General features: G+C 47.3%; 1 protein-coding gene across 1 annotated transcript; it reads left to right on the forward strand.

Moving 5' to 3' along the window:
• The first annotated feature begins 8,738 nt into the window (after positions 1-8,738).
• On the forward strand, positions 8,739-9,596 carry LOC115324820 (omega-amidase NIT2-like). The gene has a single exon (XM_040214674.1). The coding sequence runs from the start codon at positions 8,739-8,741 to the stop codon at positions 9,594-9,596; it is 858 nt and encodes a 285-aa protein (XP_040070608.1).
• Positions 9,597-22,530: the final 12,934 nt, after the last annotated feature.

Raw genomic sequence — 22,530 nt, forward strand, 5'->3', positions numbered from 1 at the left:
TACCGCTGTATATTTTTCTCGAGTCAGGTCACAGGTGCACAACTTCCTGCTAGACGGTCACGGATCGCGATCCGCTCCGTGAAAAAGAAAACGAGCGAGCGGACGGGATTTCTCCAAGGTCGGATTCTGCTAGACGGAACCGCGTCATATGCAAATTAAACCGAAAGTGTGTTCGAGCTAAAGAGCCATACCATTTTGACATTCTTAGTTGTGGTAGACTCCGAAGAAGAAGTCAGACCTATCTCACATTTTTCTTTTCACAGTAGGTACGTTATGTATGCACCTCTCCAGTGTCGAGATAGTCACATAAGCTAGTGTGGATCTTGCAGCCCAACCCATTCCTAACAGGATGTACTCAACGTTTGAGGGTTTGAAGCCTGAAAACAACAAAGCTGTTTTGCTATGAAAAAAAAAGACGGGTGGGAACCTGCGAATTCGCCTCGTTTCTCACAAGAAATAGGTAAGGGGTGTTTCATTGCTTCGTCTACGAGATGTAGAGGATCCATATTTTTGTTTCGTCGTCCCTTTTATTGTAAAATATTTGTGAGCGATATCGTCAAGGAGTTATCTGCGATGCGAGGATTGTATTGCGCGTTGCTGGTGAGATGTCATTTCACAACTTTTTTGCCTCGGATGTGTCTCGAAACTGCTTGTGCTGTACATTTTTGTGTAAAGCGTTTTCAATCACGTCTTTGTTGCGTAGAGGGGAAAAAAATTAAGCGCCGTATCTGTATTTAGAAGTGTGGGTGTCTTTAGAGAGTATGAGAATGAAAAAAATGAAACACCAGATCTGTCTCATTTTTAGCGTATGGATGCGGCCACGCTCCGTTCCATTTTCCCACACTGCTCCGTTCAGCAGCTGCAGATGACGCTAATTTAGCGAGAGATGTCGCGCGCGTGATAGAGTTGACGCCATCTACCATGCTGGCGCTAAAATTAGGGAGACATTTCGCGTGATAATGGTAAAAGTTCACGCCAGCCAAGGGATTCAGGTGCGCGCCATCTACAAACGGAATCGGATATTCACACGCGCAAAGCCCGGACTCGAATTGCGCGCGCGCGAAAATACGGATGAGCACGCCTTAGCAACACGAGTAATTTAACTTTTCAGCAAAAGATGTCGCAAGGTCACACACACGCCGCCAGATGTCACTCATGCCCTAACAACAAAGACGCTTAGCAACAAAAGCGCGCACCATCTATGAACGGAGGTGACAACTCATACGCCTAAATCCCAGATTTAAACTGTGTTCGCGCAAAATCGGGAAGAGGAAATAATATCTTCATCTCATTGAAGTTTAAAATAATCTTCGACCCGTTCAAAGTTTTAACGCTAGGTGTCGGATATACCATAATTGGCTGGGATTGTGTAAAGTTTTACGCGCTGGGCCCGAAATTTCATCAGGGCCACTTCAGAGGTTAACGCGCTGGGGCCAGCCCCCCAAATATGGCCGTGCCACTTCAAAACTTTACGCTGTTTCTCAGCTTAGCACAGTTGGTGAGCTTCGAATTTTTACCGTCACCTATCACAATTAAATGGATACAGCTGACCAGGTGTGCTAAGGACCCGTCATGTCGCGCCCAAATTTAGTGGGTCGTAGCTTTTAACACTAGATGTGAGCAATTTTAGTAATGAGCACTTCAAAGTCCTAACACTAAATGACGCCTATTCCAAAATTCACTGGGATCCAGCACGGTCTGTGAGCTCTCAAAAGTTTACGCTGAGACCCAATATTTAGCAGGGCCACTTGAATGCTTTACGCTGGACCAAGATGCAGCACGGCCTATGAACTTCAATGTTTTACCGTCACCCCAGCCAAAATTTATCGGTATCCAGCTGGTGCTAAGAAAATCTTCAGATGACGCCCAAATTTAGGGGGTCGAAGCTTTTACCACCAGATGTCAGCGATTTAACCGATGAGCACTTCAAAGTTCTAACGCTAGATGGTGTCTATTCAAAGACAAATCACTGGGTCCAGCGCAGTCTGTGAGCTTCAAGACTTTGGCCCAAAATTACGCAGGTCCACTTCGAAGCTTTTTGCTGAACCAAGATTTAACACGGTCCGCCAGCTTCAAAGTTTTACCGTCCCCTCACCCCCAATTTAGCGACACCCAGCTGATGCTAATTAGACCGTCACATGACGTCCAAAGTTTATACCTGGTCAAAGCTTTTACCACCAGATGGCACCCAATTTTGACGAGGACCACTTCACAATTTGAACACTAGATGGCGCCTATTCCCCAAATTCGCATCGCACAAGGAAATTAAGAGGAAAATTTTTGGGCTATAGCGAAGATACGGAAGAGATCGGTGGCTAGAGGGAATGCAGACAAAGACGGCTCTGGAAAGCTATAGATTAAACAAAACAGTTATTGCCAAAGAGAGCATTTATGAAAATTCTAGGGGAAGCTCATAGCTGTTTGAGGCGAGGACGGGTGTTCTGCGAACCAGAACATACAGAGTGAAGTACCAGGAAATGGATACAGTGTGCACTGTTTGTGGAGAGGAGGACGAGACGGCTGAGCACTTGATACTCTACTGTAAAGGGCTTCACTCTATGCATACCGAAGACAACATAGATTTAATAAAGTAATTGGGAGACAGCGAAGGGAGAGTGGATTTCAAGACTGTAGAGATTACCAAGCAAAGATTAAGTGAATGGTGGCAGAAATCGAGAGAAAAGTAGGTATTTTCTTATTCACTGATGGCAAGGGGGTTTCATAGCCTCACTTTCTTCTGCACTGCGGAGTGAACATAGATTTCACACTTAAATATTCTAAGCTTAAATGGTAATACAAAATGGCTAGGTGGCGTAAGTTACCGCCCGATCCAATAGGCTCAGCCCTATTCATCAATCCATCCATCCGCTGGGTCTTTGAAAAGTTTTACGAGCTTGCTCCAAATTTTAACAGGGCCACTTCAAAGCTTTACGCAGGATCAACATCAATCACGGTCCGCGAGCTTCAAAATTTTACATTCACATCAACCCCAATTTACCGGGACCCAGCTGCTGCTATTTGGGACCGTCACATGACGCCGGAATTCAGCGGGTCGAAGACCCCATTTGGAAGAGCGAAGGGGGCGCCACGAGGATACGAGTTCGCGAGCATCGTTTGAATCGCGCTCGCGCGAAATTACGTGATAGGAAGACGAGCAACGTTAGCGCCCAGTGATGCAAATAATATTACGTCACACGACCATCGTCACATGAATTGCGGCATTGACGCGTTCATATCCTGTGAAGTCTCCGGCGTACAAGCGACGTTCCGAGCCCAAATGCGACAGTTGGATAAACAAAAGCGAACGAGCGGCTCGTGAAAACAATGTATTTCATTTGCATATGAAAAAAAGAAAATAACATTCCGAGCTCTCGAGACGTATCAAAACCTGTCTAGACTTGTTCCTGCATGACGGAATTGTAGATAGGCTTCGTCACATGACCTGGCGCAATGACGCGTTCAAATTCCAGTGAGGGTTGTTTGTTTGTTTTTAGAGCGCAGCTCTTAGGGGCCCGTTCCCGGCTTGAGCGGCGTCGGCGTCGCCGTCGGCGTCGGCGTCGGCGTAACCAAGGTCATCCCAAGTCACGTGACCCCTCCAGGTCACGTGACCCCTCCCAAGGTCATCTCAAGGTCACGTGACCCCACGTGACCCCCTGAAGGTCACGGGACCCCCAAGGTCACGTGACTTTGGGGGTCACGTGGGGTCATCTTGGGATCACGTGACCCCCAAGGCCACGTGACCTCCCCCAGGTCATCTCAAGGTCACGTGACCCCAAGATGACCCCACGTGACCCTTTGAAGGTCACGTGACCCCCAAGTCACGTGACCCCTCTGAGGTCACGTGGTCTCCTCCCCAAGGTCACGTGACCCCTCCCTAGGTCATCTCAAGGTCACGTGACCCCAAAGTGACCCCCACGTGACCCCCAGGTCACGTGACCCCTCTGAGGTCACGTGACCCCCAAGGTCACGTGACCCCCTGAGGTCACGTGGGGGTCACCTTGGGGGTCACGTGACCTTGAGGTGACCCCCATGTGACACCCAAGGTCACGTGACCCCCAGGTCACGCCTCCCCGAGGTCACGTGACCCCCCTCCCTGAAGTCACGTGACACCCCCCCAGGTCACGTGACCCCCCCCGGAGCATATTAAAGAATGAGGGGAGGAGGAGGAGAAGGAGGAGGGGTCTACCCTCCCCTCAGTACCCTTCACTCCTCCTCCTCAAGAGCTGCGGTCCAATTCGGCGTTACAGGGATTTGTAAACGGCTTTCACTTTTTTTCACCCAGATTACGAAAGCCATTCCCGAGGTGACGAGATAGCGAGCACCGTTTGAATCGCGCGCGCGCGAAATCACGGGATAGGAAGACGAGCAACGTCACACGACCATGGTCACATGACCTGCGGCAATTACGCATCCGGATTTTTAACCGCATTACAAAAGATGGGGCTTGGCCCCGCCCCCTTGGGACTTTGATTGACAGTTGGCCAAACTGGTACATGTTTCCTACTACTCATTACATTTACCATTACCGCATTACCGCTACAAATTACTTTCGCTGAAGAGTAACGGATTAGTTTACTCGTTACGTTATAAATTACTTTCACGTTATTTTTTCCGTGCACTTATCAAGAAAACAATAGAAGCTATTTTGATATTTTTCAAAAATGATCTGCAACACTACTTTTTATTTCTTATATGCCCGTATTATTGTAGTCCTTGTAAAAATACGATATTATATTAAAGAAAAAGAGTGTAGGTCCACTCCGTTCAACTGTGAGCTGACAAGGCACCGAAGGCTTCAGCCACACCCCCCATCCCTCCAGCTTACAGTGACTGGAAATGATCCCTAAAATTTTGCAGGCAAAGCAAGCGGTGTGTATGCTCAGTAGCAGCGTCTACCTCTGCTAGAAGGTGCGGAGGAAAGGAACCGATCTACGAAAGCTGAAATTTGAAACGGGCCTTTCAAGTGGTGTAAAAGTTAAAGACAATTAAACACGAAATTTCTCGCAAGCAAAATACGATGGAAGCCGATGGAAAGAAGCAAAGTCTACTCGGCATGTCTTCTTTCTCTTTGCTTTTCACATAGTATGTTCACGTATTTCTAGTGGTTATAATGACCGGTCAGATAAAAAAAACGTTTCTTCGGTTATTCCTCTATTTACGACGGTTTCTCTTTAAATTTGCTGAACTTGCCATCTCTATGCCTCCGAGTTGCCTGTCCATATTGCTCCTGTCTCTGTATTATGTTCTTATTTAAAAATAAAAAGTATCGATTAATTGAAGTAATCCGTTACCAATATTATATAACGAAATTACATTACAAATTACTATCGCAAAAAAGTAACGTGGCAAATACAAGATTACTAGAAAAAGTAATGGATTACAAGTAATCCGTTATATGTCACGGATTACTTCCCAAGTATGAGCTGAACCGATTACAGAATTATAGGCAAGCGACCAAGCACAGGCCAGGAAACAAGGCACGAGGAAAGCGCAGTGTCCGAATGTTAAGAAAGGACCAAATGGATAGCCGGAAATACGGCCACTTTTTGGTGTCCTCCTTTCCGTTTATTTTTTCATTACGTTGTTTTTGAATGAATGGTTTTGAGTTGTTCGGTCGTGTATCACTACTTCGTTCGTTGTGCTCGTTACAAAACCCAGGCTGGCGGTTGTACTGCACTAGCTAAAGTTCTCATCAACAGCCGGAAGGCAAGTCGCCCATTGAGGCAGACTAAGTTTTAGGCTGTATAAACATACACACAACCCTATTTGTTTTGGTATGAAAAGGCGCGAACACATTTTCACTTAAGCGCGAACAACCCCTCGGCCAAGGAAATTAGGTCCTGCTGGTTTTAATGAGCGGCAGTGACCTAGATTGCGCTTCTTAAAAGCCCCTTATGTGCTTACTGTGGCACAAATTTGGGCTTGTTCAAAAGTTTTTTGTTTTGTTTTTTGTATCTTCTTCCGAAGGCGCACATTGTTTCAGTCTCAGATCCCCCAACATATTTTTTGAGCCAGGTGGATAGGTGAACACTGTCTTGTGTTACTTGTGTTTCCCTCTTGACCTTGCTAATATATATTTGACGGTTTGAAGTTGCAGACACTCCGCTGGGGAGGCAAAATACTCGCTCTTTGTTGTTCAACAGCGACAGATACTGCTGCGCTCTAGCCGATGCGTCACCTTTTGTCATTCACACGAGTACTGATCATTAAGTCTGGATGACTGATAAACTTACAGTTCGACTATAATGGATACGCAGTGCCGGAGTCACGTAATATAGGCATGGCAACTGGCGTGCTTTAGCTTGGCGGTAGGCTCGGCGCATCATGCATTTCGCAATAAGTTTGCGGAATGCATCATGCTTCATGAGCGCAACCCATGCGCCCCTTGTGGTTTTCAATACGCGTAAACTATCTTCCCGGTAACCTAACATCTCAAATTCGCCTTTTTGCTCAATATTTTGCTTTATACAGACCAATAAGTAGTAATAATGTTCCCCTGCTCTTACAGGCTGACTTACTAATATCAGAATAATAATGTAAAATGGCAAATGACAGTTAATATAAATAAAACCAACCTGTGGTCCTTCACCAGATCACAGTCCCCACCACTCTTTTCACATCAACTCAACGACAATTAAACCCTTTGCATTATTTATTTGCTTATTTCAAAATCTGCGACCTCAATTAGGTCATCGAAGGAGTGGGAAGAAAACATGCATATACATTTTAAAAGGCAAACAATTAAATATGTTCAAACCCTATGGAACAAAACTTAGAAAGCCGTGAAAAATGCAATATAGTCGAAAAAGAGTACAAAAACCATCACATACACTTCACTAGTAGACTCACATACGCCATACCAGACGACGTACAGTATTTCAACTACAAATGTATCAAAATCGAAATAAAGAACGGATCGTTTTATGTTGTTCCAGTTCATATCGTTCGAGAAAAAAGTTATATTTAAAACAGTTAAGGTAGGCTTCCTATGGTACAAGATTTAAAGGACCAATGTACTTTTTCCGATTAAGTGCACAGTTATTATTCAGTATATTATGTAGGAGCTTAAGTCGCTCTACAGCGCGCCTCGAATCAAGAGGTATAAGTCTATGTCAGTGATGGACGATGTAGGAGAAAAGTTGCTGTCATATGTATTACAAATAAATCTAGTTGCCTTTGTTTGTGTTGCGTCATTCTGCATAATATAACCCTTCAGGTGGGGATCCCACACCACACAACCATACACTAAGATAGGTCTAATCAAGGTCTTATACGCCGTTACTTTAACTTCCTTAGTTGAAGATTATATGGTTATTTTGACATATTCCAGCCTTTGCCTCCCACGCCAAAAGCCAGGGTTCGATTCCTGGGAGCGACGCATCTTTTGTTATCCCTGAAATTTAGTTTTCTGGTACATTCGAGAATGCTGATGGGCTTGTTCGACGTCCGAATGTTCTACGCGTCGAACATTCTACGCCGATTATTTCGGAACCAGAGTCAGTTTAGCCGCAGCGTTTGATCCCGCTGCTTCGCCTCCTTCGACGCCCGCGACGCTCTGTTATCTTTCTTTTTCCTTGTATTTCTGGGCACGACTTCGCCCTATTAAACGTTCAGTTAACTCAGTCATTTGCCGCCTTGTCGCTTGACATTCGTGACAATATTACGTTTTATCATGCATCAATGATCCCAGAACTTCTTGTACAACGGCTGCATGGAATAGAACTGCAATCATTTTTTCTTTACTTTTGTCGCTTGCAAATAAAGCGTTCTAGCGTGACTGAAGAGGAAACAAATTACGCAGTGCGGAAGTATCTTGAAAACAGCTCCTATTCCATTTCTAATTATTTCTGAGATATTTTGCAGCGAAAATAACTTGGGTAGTACTTTAAATACTCTATGAAGCCTGGATGTAGTAACTTTTCTTAAATACATTTGTCGGGCATTTGGTCAACAAAATAAGTATCACCATTTCCTACATCAGTTGACTGCGAATGCCATGATTATTCGCAGGGCAAACCACACCAGGTATGAGGGCGAACGACACCGGGTATTTTCCATAACCGAACCAAAACAAAATTTGCTCACTCCTTACAAAAGTTCTAAAACATTCATGCAGGCTCCGCTATTTGGGTGTATATGTTTAATTTGAACAAACTATTTAAATAAAAAAGGTACGTTATACTACCAGGAGGACATAATCTAGGCGGTTAATCGTGACGATAACTAAAAAAAAATGGTAAAAGCTTGTACTAAGCTTTTTCAAGTTCTTAAAATAAACATATGGTTCCAAATAAAATCCTTTTGAGCGTCACCGAAAACAACTAATGCAGTCAGTTTTAGACTGACTTGAAGCAGGTGGGGAGCACGGATGTGCGCTACAGTTACTACTCGTGCAGCAGACGCAAGGCTAGCGCTTCAAAAACACGGACAACGACCTTGAGCTTGTTCATTTTAGACCGGCGGCGGTTTGGCATGTGTGAAGCTCGGGGGCGGCTCTGGGAAGCCTGAAGTATGACGGTTTGTGCAGGCCTTTCTTGCTGTGTGCAGCGTTTCTGTGACGCTGTTTTAACCGTTAGTTTAAAGCAGTCACGGCCCTGCGCCTCGGATATAAAAGGCCCCACTCACTCCTGCGACTCGCACAAGCTGATGCACAACTGCCAGCATACCGTTGTTGTTGTATTGCTCGCCCCCAGTTCAAATTGTAAAGCCAAGAGAATATTCATTCTGATTCTCGAATCATGATGATGAACAAGTTTCGTCTTGCCCTGCTACAACTGGCGGTGACGCCCAACATTTCGAGAAACCTCGAGAGAACCAGTGAGCGAATCAAAGAGGCGGCGGCTGCGGGAGCAAAGATAGTCTGCCTTCCTGAATACTTCAGCTTTCCGTGTGAGCCGAAGTACATAACAAAGTACGCCGAGCCGATTCCCGGAAAAACCAGCGAGATGCTGTCAAGTTGGGCCAGTAAAAACCAGGTCTACCTCGTCGGCAGAACAATGTCGGAGAGCGAGAATGACAAAACCTACAACACCTGCTTGGCCTACGGACCGGACGGTTCGCTGCTGGCCAAGCACCGCAAGGTACACCTCTACGCGGCCAACGTCTCCATGAAGTTCAGCTTCAGCGAGACGAGCTTCTTAACACCGGGCGACGAAGTGACCACCTTTGACACACCGTTCTGCAGAGTGGGCCTCGGAGTATGCTACGACATGGCGTTCCCGTCCTTTGGCGAGCTGTACGAGCGGCTCGGCTGCAAGTTGCTGGTGTATCCAGGAGCGTTCAGCATGTACAACGGTCCACTGTACTGGGAGCTTTATCCGAGGTCTAGGGCGACCGACAACCAGGTCTACGTGGCGTCCGTGTCGCCCTCGAGGGACAAAGCGGCCGACTACGTCGTCTGGGGACACAGCATGTTGGTCGATCCCACGGGGAAAGTGGTCCGGTCGGCTGGGGCTGGTGAAGAGATCGTGCTTGCTGATGTCGATATAGATTATCTGGATTTAGTGAGGAACCAGATGTCCCGCGTCAAACATAGGAGGAACGACCTGTACAAAGTAGTCCTCCCTAGGGATGCCGATACTAACGTCCAGGCTTAAGACGGACTGCGAGCTGCGATGTCGACAGCGCAGTAACATCTGCCATCTACTATACGGGAAGAAATCCGGAGGGTTGTAGGTCGGGTGTTTTATATGTTTGGGCGTACAAATATTTTGTTTACGAATGTTATTTTTTTTCCGTTGTCTGTAGGCCTGCGAACTTTAGTTTGTTCACATTGCTGTCTTTGTTGTTGTTTCACCAACGTGCTTTGTTTTTGGTATTGGTTTTATAACCAATGCCACAGTTCTATTAACAAAGAAATTAAATTTGGTGAAACAGTATTGGCATATTTAAGTTTTATCGAGTACGAAAATCTCCTCTGCGCCCCAATCGCTCCTTGCATTGGTACAACAACGTGATTTTTCAGCCTTTGTAACTTTGCCTAGCATGAACATTATTTGTCTCGTAAGAGTGTACATAAATTCATAATATACAGTCAAACCCGTATATAGCGACCAGCAGGAAATGCTACGATCAGTTCAATATAGCAAAACGCATTTACAACGAAATCCCAAGATGAGTTCGTTGTAAGGCGAGAGCTTCTCTTTCTTTCTCATATCATCACGTCCGCCTTGACACAACGCGCAAAAACGTTTTTTCTTTTTTTGCATGCGTGCAGAGTTTATTTTTTTTAGCTTATCTCCTCTTCTGAATCGCTTCACTTCGTGGTCAAACGCTTTGGGATAAAGTTTTTTTTTTTTTTCTGCGCGTAAGTGCAAAGTGTATTTTTTTCGCTTTCTCCCCTTCGAAACCGCTTCTGTTCGCTGAATTTTGTTCGCAACTTGAGCTTCTGGAATTTTCTTTCTTTCCCAATTTTTTTTGGGGGAAGGGACAGGCTAGAAGACAATTGTTTGCGCGTTTTGGAGGCCTTCCCGGGGGGGGGGGGGGGGGGGGGGGGAGTTCGATATAGCCATTATGTTGTTCGTTATAAAACATACTCGTTATATGTATTTTTATTCAAATGTTCCGTGTGTTCGGTATCGACAATAATTCGCTGTACGTGGGTTCGTTTTAAGCGGTTTTCACTGTACAGCTTTGATCTGCCAAGCGTTACTCTTCTGGAATTTGTGCCCGGCTGATTGCTCCTTTGCATGCACGGTGTATTACCATTCTAGATTTTTTTAACACCACGTGCTTTGCGTTATACTTTTTGTCACTCGTTAGTGATAAATAGCTCTAAATATTAGAGAGCTTCATGGCTAATTCGGGTAGTCATTTCCAGGCAGAATATTTTGCCATATCTTCGGCAAGGGCGTTCGCGTGGTCAAAGGCTGGCGAGTGCAAGCTGTTTGTGTGGCCCTTCTTAAGCCTGTGTGCTGGCAATTTATTTGCACAAGTTTTGCCTGAGCTCCAAGTGATCAGGCAGCTTGTCTGCCAGGTTGTATCAGGTATCGTCACATCCGAATCGGGAAAGGGAACCAAACGAAACAATGCTCGCTGAAAGCGTCAAATAGCATGTTCGTGAGGCAAACGAAGCCATCGAGACAGATACCCATTTGTGCTCGGACACAGAATACCGAAAACAATGAAGGTAAAAATAATTTATGCTGTAAGAGTAGCCAACATCTTTGCAATAGTTCGTCCAGCCTGCGCAAGGTAATTTTGCTTTGAGACACGGGGTGTTTTACATTACTCTGTATCACAACTGAGGAATAACATTATATTACACCGCTGGAAAAAAAAACAGTGTGCATAGTGATGCAGTTTGACACTTGCGCACGGATTACAATTTTAAGGAGAGTGGGCGCAATGGGGAAGACTGAGGATTCCAAGACAGGTAATAACAATAAACAAAATATGGAAAGCGATGCTGGCAAGCATCCTTGGAATCCTTGTAAAATGGCAACAGTTCCCCGGAAATCCAAATAAAATTTATTGAAATCTGACGCGCGTGCGAGTGCGTCAAATTAACACTGATTAATTTATTTGCCCTTTCCTTAATTTTATATTTTAAGATCCTGTCAGCTGTACAGACGGTGGTAATGTTATTATTTTAAAAACTTTTGTGAAGCCGCTTGTGTTTACACACGTCTCAAAGAGTCGTAATTTATATTGTTTGCGCATACAGCTTGCTGATTCTGCCATAGACTAATCGAGGAAGAAGTTAATAAAGCTAACCCGCGACTCACGCAAATAAAACTGACAGTTTCCGGCGCTTTGTATTCGGGTAGAGTGGGTCACGGGGTGCGCCGCTCGCGCGTTTTCGGTCGCCGGTGCCACCGGCAAGCGCTCGCCGGCGATTGACCACCCGAATTCGCCATTAGTAGATCGTACTTTGAGGAAAGCGGGCCTAGGGGGCGCGAGCTCAATCCTTGCTTCGATGCGACGGCACGCGCTCCCGCTAGCAAAGCGTAGCTCTGGAATACAGTCTACTAAAACACTCTATCATTCGCATCTATTTGAAACGACAAAATAAAAACAAAAAAAAAAACCGCATGCATTGATCTGTTTATAAAAGCATCGCTGGAGATTATATAATAATAATAATTTTTTGTTTTGCACCAAAAATACATGATGCAGGAGGCCTGCAGAAAAAGCTGTCAAATAGACAGCTTGACAAAGCCGAAGGCCCCTATACTGGCAGCGTCGGGGCAAAGATAAGATAATAAACTATAGAAATAAAAGTGGAAACATAGTGACGAATCTTTTCACACAAAAAGATAAAAATACAGAAAAAGATATTAAACTATATAAATTAGAAATACAAATAAAAATGGACACACAATGATGAATCTGTTTACACAAAAAATATAATAAACTGTGCATCATAGAGATTAAATTTTCATATAGTGAAAAGTCGTTTGATTCACAAAAAAAAAACGATCCAGAAAAAAATGAAACAATAGAAGTTCCTGGAAACAAATTATACTCCCCCCCCCCCCCCCCCTCTGCGTTTTCAGTATGAGTTTAAAGCATTTTGAAAAAGTCAGGCAGTTCTTTAAAAGAAATATCTTCTGGCTGAATATTTTTATCATGTAATTTATTTCATAACCTTGGTAATTTTGTTTGTATCCTTTCTAAGCCGTATCTTGTTCTACAGGTCTCTAGTATTTTCCAAGGCTCATTTCTTCAGGTGTTGTGTACTGTAACGTGTGGTTTTAGTTTTGCCAAGTTTCTTAAAAGGCAAATGTTATTTCTTGTTTCTTGTTTATATTGCTTACAGAGGCGGAAATCATACATTTTTTTATAGGCATTACATTATATCTTGTAAATAGGAATTGTGTGTGATAATGATTAGGCACCTTTACTACCATTTTCAGAAACCTTTTTTGTAATATATGTATTTTCAGCAGATTTTCTTGCATGGACGAAGCCCAGACTAAATGACAGTAGTTGAGTCTTGAAGAAATAAGTGAATTATATATTAAAATCATGATTTTACGTGGGAGTATATACCTATTCCGATGTGTCACGCCGACGATCTGTGACATTTTAATCATCACTGAATTCAAATGATTGTCCCACGACAATGTTTCCTGAGATATGACGCCTAATGTCTTAAAAAAGGGCACAATCTCGACAGGAGCAGATATTAAAGCAATTGCTTTGCTTGTGACTATATTCTTGTTTTTACCACGAAATAAAATTACTTTTGTCTTTCTAACTATTATTTTTAAACCATTGCCTTTCGTCCAGTCTTCTAGCCAAAGTAGAGTCGAATTCGCAAGGTCAATTATTTCATCGGGTAATTTGCCGGCTAAATGTAGGCTGGTATCGTCCGCATAATCAGTAAGTTTGGCATTAGAAGAAATACTTACGATATCATTTACATACATATTGAAAAAAAAGGGGCCCATAATGCTGCCCTGTGGTGCGCCAGAAGGAACTTGTCGAGGGTCCGATAGAGAGTCTCCCAAGCTAACGATTTGGCTACGATATTGTAAATAGGATCGAATAAGAGATGCTGCTATTCCCCGAATATCATATGGCTCTTTTTTGTGTAAGAAGTTCGTGATTAATATGGTCGAAGGCTTTTGTAAAGTCTACAAACAGACCTAAGACTAGATTTCCTTTTTCTGATTCAGAGAGAATGTGCTCTTTCTGCGGAAGTAGAGTAAGAACTGTACTGAGGTTTTTATGAAACCCATACTGGGAGTAAATTAGCAGGTTATGTTTTGTTTAAAATTTATCGAATGCCTTTGAGAGTAGTGGTAGAATAGATACTGGTCTGTAATTTCCCATGTCATTCCTGTCACCTTTCCTAAAAAGCACTGTGACCCGCGCAACCTGCATTTTTATTGGAAAGACCGCTTGACTAAGGCAAGGATTAAAAATATGCGCTACGTAGAGTGCAAGAGAGAAAACAGCATGTTTAAATTGCTTTATCTGCATACCATCAACATCTTCAGCCATTACTATTTTTCAAATTTCCATATATGTCGATGACTTCCTCTTCACTTACAGGTTCAAGGAAAATTGAGCTATCATTCACTCTAAGAAAAGAGGGTGTATACGGGTACCCCCCTCAGGGGAGTTAGACCGGGTCCCATATGTGACTCCCCTGGGGTGTTTGTGGTATCCTCTCAAGTTGGGGATTTCAAGTACACCCGAGATATATGGGATCACTTAGCACCCCCCTCAAAGTCCACGGGACTCAACCGACACACCTTACTTCGGCTGCTTATGCATTCAGGTACTTATGTTACACCCCTAATTAGATTAATTATTTGGAACCACTTTCAACTCTCTGTGAGTCAACGGATCCCTTCTGAATAGGGTGCTTTTTGCGCCTTCTTTTACACCCAGGTACTCATGTGACACCCGTAAATTCAGGCATTATTTAGTACCGCTTAGAACTCTCAGGGAATCACTTGATCCCCTTTAAATTGGGTGCTTTTTGGTGTCCTTTGTTTACACCTAGAGACTCGCGTGATCTCCACAATTGCGAGTGCCGTTGGACACTATACACAAACCCCGAGGTTTTCCGCGACTCCCCAATTTTGGGGTCTCTTTTGTACACCATGGGTCTCGCGGAGCTCTAAATAGTGAGGGCACTTTTTCAGACCCCGAGACTCAGCTAACTGGCTTGTTCGGGTGTGCTGGAGGGACGATTCCTGAGGTCAGCTGTCATACGAGAGAGTTCTGAATTCTTTGCGTGTCAAGTTTCTTAAGGAGGCACTTCGAGGAAGTTTGAGGGATAAGAGAATTATACTCAGGGGCAATGTGCCGGCATCAAAATTTAACTAAAACTTTTAGAAATACACAATCCAGACATCTAAAAAAAGTTCTGACAGTCATGTCAGCCAACAATATTGTCAACCACGGTTTTATTGTAAAATCCAAAAACTTGAGAAAGGTCAAAACCTTAAAAAAATAGTAATTAGTAAAAGCTTGTAGTCGGCCAAGAAGCTTCAGGGCAATCCTTTCCAGTGTTTTTTCTTTCAGCCCGACCGTGCGCTCAAAGAGAGCCGAGGTGGACTTGATCCCCGTTGCATATTGAATATCAAAAGTCCAATAGATCATATGAGGCTGAAGCCATGGATGACGTCGCCAACATCCACCGACAGGTCCTCACACGTGGACTTGGGCAGCTGCAGAATAAAAGACGTCCTCTGTAGAGAATAGGACCGTCGGTGAGTTTATCTTTCTCCTGGAACCTGCAATATAATAAAGTACCACAATTAAAAAAGTATACAGACATGCATAATGATTATACGTTCTATTATTTTTCATATTGCCGCGCGCGCAGCTGGACAAGTAGGCAGCGCGCGCGTGGCCTAACGGTTATCGCGCTTGCCTCCCACGCAGAAGGCCAGGGTTCGATTCCTGGCCGCGACTGCACATTTTTGTTGACAGTGTAATTTGATGTTCTAGTGAATTCGAGAACCGTCTTGCTGATTCGAGGTTAGAATGTTCTACACACCGAACCTTCTACGCCGAACGATCCAGAAACCCACGAGGGTACATAAGGGATTCCGCCAGGCGAGCGAATTCAGTTTCGCCCCAGCGTTCGACTGTGCTGCTACGCCGACTTCGACGCCCGCGACGCTCTGTATTATCTTTGTACCCTTTTAGTTTTTGGCACAAGTTCGCCACATTAAACGTTTCTTTCTTTCTGTTTATTTAGTGTTCCTTTGGTCACCACCCGTGACATTTTGGTGGAGGTGCGGGGTAACCGCATGCCCGTGCAGCGCTCCCCTCCGAGTTCTCGGAGTGCAAGTCCGAACACAAGCCCCCAAGAACCCAACGAGGACCAGACCGAGATCCGATTAAGTCGCCGGAACCTTGGCCTACCCCCGGAGTTAGGACCCTTGCCACCCAGGACCAGGCAAACAAGGAGGACGACGATGGCCAACCAGTCGGAGACCCCGGCCGCTCCAGCCATCGTTTACCTGCCCGTCGTACCGCGGACGGCTGCTCCATTCCACGGCGAGCAATACGAAGACGTCGAAGACTGGATTGACCAGTATGAACGCGTTGCCCGCCACAATTGCTGGACCGACGAGCAGCGCCTGAACAACGTCTATTTTTCGCTTGAGGGTACCACCAAGCACTGGTACGAGAATCATGAGTCATCTTTGACGTCGTGGGACATGTTCAAGACCGATCTCAAGGCTACGTTCAGCAACCACCACCACCGAGAGAGAGCCGAGGACCTACTGCGAACCAGAACCCAGGGCCCCAACGAGAGCGTCACCGGCTTCGTCGAGGATGTTCTTCGCCTGAGCGCCCGCGCCGATCCTCAGGCTACAGAGGAGAAGAAGCTGCGACACCTGATGAGGGGTGTGAAAAGCGAGATATTCGGAGGTCTCATTCGCAATCCCCCGACAACTGTGGACGGGTTCGTCACGGAGGCGACGAATATGGAACGTGCCCTACTAGCACGCGCCAGGCACTACGAGCGACACCCTGGCGTGACTACTCTGGCGACATCCGGATACAACCTCGGTACCGACCTCCCAGGCATCCGTGACATCATTCGTGAAGTCGTCCGGGAAGAAATCCGCAAGATGCTCCCCGCTATGGATCGCCCGTCCTCCCTGTCGCTCGCCGAGGTCGTGCGAGATGAAGTTCATCGGGCCTTCCAACCTGAGGTTCCGATCAACATGACGACGCCAGAGGAGCCGACTTTGAGCTACGCCGCCATGGCCCGACGACCGCCGCAAGCTAACCGCCAGGCCACGGCGCCACCCCGACGAGACCCTCCGATGCCACAGTATCCTCGACGCCAGGAAGGGCAAGTCCAGGACGTCCGCCCGGAGCAACCCTCGTCGAGGAAGACCGACGTCTGGCGAACGGCCGACCGACGCCCGCTCTGCTACCACTGCGGGGAACCCGACCATGTGTACCGCCGATGTCCATACCGACGACTCGGGCTGCGCGGGTTCCACCCAAACGACCCGCGCCCCCGGTATGGTGAACGCCCTCGGGAGATCGACGAGTACCTGCGACGACCCCAGTCCCCCGAGCCTGCGTGCCGCCGAGAGTTCCGGTCGCCATCGCCGCGACGTCCAGCTTCGCCGATGCACCGACCCCGACGTGAAAGCCTGTCACCCCTCGCTCCTCGCCGGGGAAACTAGGCGCGGCAACCCCTGTAGGTGGAGTTGCCGAAGACGACCGACGTAAAGAGCCTCCAAGAACGACGGAGCGCTCCCACTCCCCCGACGCCAAGCATCGCTACGACGCCCCTGCAACGGTGTCCAACAACCTAAACGTCGTCATTGACGGCCACGACGCATCGGCGCTCGTGGACACCGGAGCAGACTACTCAGTCTTGAGTGGGAGGCTCTCCCGCCGCCTTCGAAAATTCATGACGCCGTGGGAAGGACCCCAAATACGAACCGCCGGAGGACATCTCATCACACCAGTCGGGAGATGCACTGCTCGCGTCGAGATCCACGGTGAAACGTGCCCTGTCAAGTTCGTCGTTCTGCAAGACTGTTCGAGGGACGTTATCCTCGGAATGGACTTCCTCTGCGAGTATGGCGCCGTCATCGACCTCGGAACAAACCGGCTGACGCTACGAAAACCTGCTCCACCAGCGGAGGAACCCCAAGCGACGTCACCCACGGTCCGAGTCCTCGCAAACCACGTAAACCTACTACCGCGGTCGAGTGTTTTCGTACTTGTCGGGATCGATGAAGCTTCCTGTGGCGAAGTTCTTCTCGAGGGAAGCCTCCAATTGCTCCTGGGAAGAGGCATAGGTGTCGCAAGGGGGGTAGCTGAACTTCAGGATGGGCGGACTGTGGCCCTCGTGACGAACTTCCGAAACGAAACGCAACACCTCACGAAAGGTGCAGCCGTGGGCCACGTCGAGAAACTCCGAAACCCCGCCGAAATCACCGCGATTACTGACGAATCCTCGCCGCCCCAGCAAGACCGTACGTCGCCAGCGCAGCTCGACATTGACCCTAAGCTTCCGGGCCCTAAACGGCGTCAGTTGGTTAACCTCCTCGCCGAATACCGCGACTGCTTTGCGACGTCGTCGAAGGTGCGCCAGACCGCGGTTGCCAAGCACCGCATCGTTACCGAGGACGACGCGCGCCCTGTGCATCGATCGCCGTACAGAGTCTCCGCTAAGGAAAGGGAGGTGATCCATCAGCAAGTTCAAGAGATGCTGAATGACGACATAATCCAACCTTCAAGCAGTCCATGGGTCTCTCCAGTCGTGCTGGTTAAGAAGAAGGACGGAACTCTTCGGTTCTGCGTGGGCTACCGGCAGCTCAACACGGTTACTAAGAAAGACGTCTACCGACTCCCCCGCATCGACGACACTCTAGACCGGCTGCGCCACTCTCGATACTTTTCATCGATGGACCTGAAGAGCGGCTACTGGCAAATCGAGGTCGACGAACGGGACCGAGAGAAGACAGCCTTCGTCACGCCGGATGGACTGTACGAGTTCAAGGTGATGCCCTTCGGACTATGCACGGCGCCAGCAACTTTCCAGCGTGTCATGGACACCGTACTGGCAGGGCTGAAGTGGCAGAGTTGTCTCGTCTACCTTGACGACGTCGTAGTATTTTCAGCTGACTTCGACGAGCACTTGAGACGACTCCGAGCTGTTCTTCAAGCCATTCAGACCGCCGGACTCACACTCAAGCCGTCAAAGTGCCGGTTCGCCTATGACGAACTGAAGTTCCTTGGCCACGTGCTTAGTAACGAAGGCGTCCGCCCAGACCCCGAGAATACTCGCGCCGTCGCGGCATTTCCAGCGCCGACAGATAAGAAGGCCGTGCGAAGATTCCTTGGACTTTGTGCCTATTATCGACGCTTCGTTCGGGATTACGCAAGGATTTCCGCACCACTTACGAATCTCACGAAGGACGCCGAGAAGTTCGAATGGGCCGAGGAGCAACAGCAGGCATTCGACGAACTGAAACGACGACTCCAGACTCCTCCTGTGCTTGGACATTTCGACCAGGATGCGGAAACAGCAATTCACACGGACGCAAGTAACGCGGGACTGGGCGCAGTACTAGTCCAAGTGCAAGAAGGCATCGAGCGAGTCATCGCCTACGCAAGTCGGACATTGTCCAAGGCGGAGAAAAATTACTCCACAACTGAGAAAGAATGCCTTGCGGTCGTCTGGGCAATAACGAAGTTTCGTCCGTACTTGTACGGGAGCCCGTTCCGTGTAGTCACGGACCACCACTCGCTCTGCTGGCTTGCGAAGCTGAAGGACCCGTCAGGACGCCTCGCTCGATGGAGTCTTCGACTACAAGAGTTTAACATGACAGTGGTCTATAAGTCAGGCCGCAAGCACAGCGACGCCGACTGCCTGTCCAGAGCCCCCGTCGAAACCCCTTCCGGCTGCAGCGACGACAATGACGACGAGTGCTTCCTAGGAGCAGTGAACACCGACGATATGGCACGACGTCAACGGGACGATCCTGAGCTGCGCGCATTAATCGAGCACCTGAAAGGGGGCAGGAGTACCGTGCCACGTGTCTTCTCACGAGTACTGCCGACCTTCGCCATCCGGCAAGTATACTCTACAAAGAGAACTTCGGCAACAACAACACACCGTGGTTGCTGGTAATCCCGAGTGACCTTCGAGAGGAGATCTTCCAAGCCTGCCACGACGACCCGACATCCGGACACCTTGGTTACAGCCGGACACTGGCCCGTATTCGTGAAAAGTATTACTGGCCGAAGCTCCCCAAGACCGTCCACCTATACACACGATCATGCCACGAGTGCCAGCGACGCAAGAAACCGCCGACGAGGCCGGCCGGACTTCTGCAGCCCATTCCTCCTCCAACTACACCCTTCCAGCAGATCGGAATGGACCTACTTGGTCCTTTTCCGCCTTCGACGTCGGGGAACCGCTGGATCATCGTCGCCACAGATTATCTCACGCGGTACGCCGAAACGAAAGCTCTTCCTTCAGGGACTGCTGTGGAAGTCGCCAAGTTTTTCATCGAGTCCATCGTCCTCCGGCACGGCGCTCCCGAAGTTCTGATTACAGATCGCGGATCTTCGTTCATGGCCCAGCTGACGCAAGAGATCCTTCGTCTCAGTGGCACCGGCCATCGTCGAACCACTGCTTACCACCCGCAGACCAACGGGCTGACCGAGCGACTCAACAAGACAATCGCCGATATGATCTCTATGTACGTCGACGTAGAGCACAAGACGTGGGACGAGGTGTTGCCCTACGTCACGTTCGCCTACAATACGGCGGTTCAGGAGACCACTGGATTCACCCCTTTCCAGCTGGTACATGGTCGGAAGGTAACGACCATGCTGGACGCAATGCTGCCCCATGAGCCATCTGACAATGAGAGCGACGACGCCCAGGCGGTTGCTCAACGCGCCGAAGAAGTCCGCCAGCTCGCCCGACTCATGATTCAAGACCAGCAACGCGTCGACGCGGGCCGCTACAACCTTCGTCGCAGGGACGTTCACTTCCAGCCCGGAGACAGGGTGTGGGTGTGGACGCCCATCCGTCGCCGCGGCCTCAGTGAGAAACTGCTGAAACGGTACTTTGGACCATACAAGGTACTTCGTCGCCCCGGCGAGCTGAACTACGAGGTGATGCCCGACGGAACAAGAACATCATCACGCCGCCCACCACGACCTGAAGTCGTCCACGTCGTGCGCCTGAAGCCGTACTACGCTCGATAGGACTGTGGATCTTATGTGTTTCAAGTGACTCTTTAGTTTGCCGTTCTTTTTATGTGCTTTGTTTTGTTTTGGGTTGCATCGGGACGATGCACTTTTTAAAGGGGGGAGTAATGCCGCGCGCGCAGCTGGACAAGTAGGCAGCGCGCGCGTGGCCTAACGGTTATCGCGCTTGCCTCCCACGCAGAAGGCCAGGGTTCGATTCCTGGCCGCGACTGCACACTTTTGTTGACAGTGTAATTTGATGTTCTAGTGAATTCGAGAACCGTCTTGCTGATTCGAGGTTAGAATGTTCTACACACCGAACCTTCTACGCCGAACGATCCAGAAACCCACGAGGGTACATAAGGGATTCCGCCAGGCGAGCGAATTCAGTTTCGCCCCAGCGTTCGACTGTGCTGCTACGCCGACTTCGACGCCCGCGACGCTCTGTATTATCTTTGTACCCTTTTAGTTTTTGGCACAAGTTCGCCACATTAAACGTTTCTTTCTTTCTGTTTATTTAGTGTTCCTTTGGTCACCACCCGTGACAATATTCAGATATAATAATCAGAGATTGCCTGCTTCCGTATGCTGTGTGAGTGCATAATTTTTCTTTTAATGTCACGTAATCATTTCGATGTTCGCTGCCATTAACCTTGCATAGACTCCTGAGGCTTTTCATGAAATGGTTACATATCACAAGATGAAGTGAACAGGTAGTGTTTAAATTATATTAACATAAACGTGACCTTCATGTCCCTAGTACGAAGCGGGCAAATCTTTAGGTAATGCATATAATTCGAATATGAATTTAGCTGAATTGGACCCAATTAGTGCAACGCCAATTCTCAAAACGCCGCACGTACAAGATTTGGTCATGTACTAAGCTAGAAAACTGCGCCAGTTTAACTTCGTAATTTGTCAGGGCTCATAAGGAACCCTGCCGGGCGCGCGCAGGAGAAAGAAATATTGTCCTGCGCAGATCGTGTTGTCGATTTAAACAGTGTTATGAGCTGCGTCATTCGATTGGAGCGCTCTGTGGATCAAAGTGATTAACCCACCGCGCATTCTGTGAGGACGTCGACACGGGTTCCACTGTATTTTTGTGATGGGTAGGTTTTTTTGATCGGTTGCTTTAGCTACTCTGCTTCAGCTGCGGATGTTTGAGGAATAGCGAGGCGTCCTTCGTGAGCCCACCTTCTCCATGTGCAGTTCGAGGATCTTCTAGGACTTTGGCTCGAAAAATACAGTGAGGCTTTCACAGGGCATCTTTTCACTGCGCTACTCAATTTCGTTGAGAATCTGTGGAAACAAAAATTATTGTATGAAATTAATATTGCTCTTAGAAATAATTAGTACAAATTTGAAGAAGCGTAAAAGGTTGAATATTGTAGATGTTAAGAATAGAAAAAAAAAGTACCCTAGTGAATAACACAACAACCTCTTCGCATTCCCTCAAAGTCCTGAAGAAATCAACAATGATAGACACTTCTTTGCCGTAATGCAACTGGAAGTTATACTTGTCCCAGTAAGGAACCTCTTTGCCTTCGTGGCTGGAGTAATAAATTGGGAGTGTGAATGCCTTTTGGCTGATATCAACTACACATCAAGGTTGATTTAAAATCCTGAATTGTATATTGCGCCGTTTATAACAATATTCAGCGAAAGCAAAAAATATCATATTGATTTTTTTAATCTACTATTTATGGTAATAAGCGAAACCGATTGTTAAATGAATTAATCAAATAAAACAATTTAATCGAGCTAACATTTTTTTACCGACGTTTAGCCTTACTAGTAACTAAGCGATTGAGATGCTTTGAAAGAGTAATACATGAATGGTTTACTGAACTTCCCCTAAGAGGCCTTTCATTTTGTAGTCTT

The sequence above is a fragment of the Ixodes scapularis genome, unplaced genomic scaffold (assembly GCF_016920785.2).
Source record: "Ixodes scapularis isolate PalLabHiFi unplaced genomic scaffold, ASM1692078v2 PGA_scaffold4__175_contigs__length_147842914, whole genome shotgun sequence".
Taxonomy (NCBI): domain Eukaryota; kingdom Metazoa; phylum Arthropoda; class Arachnida; order Ixodida; family Ixodidae; genus Ixodes; species Ixodes scapularis.

What these genes read in the sequence shown, in the direction of transcription:
- LOC115324820 (XM_040214674.1), top strand. Translation starts at nt 8,739, where the DNA reads ATGATGATGAACAAGTTTCGTCTTGCCCTGCTACAACTGGCGGTGACG.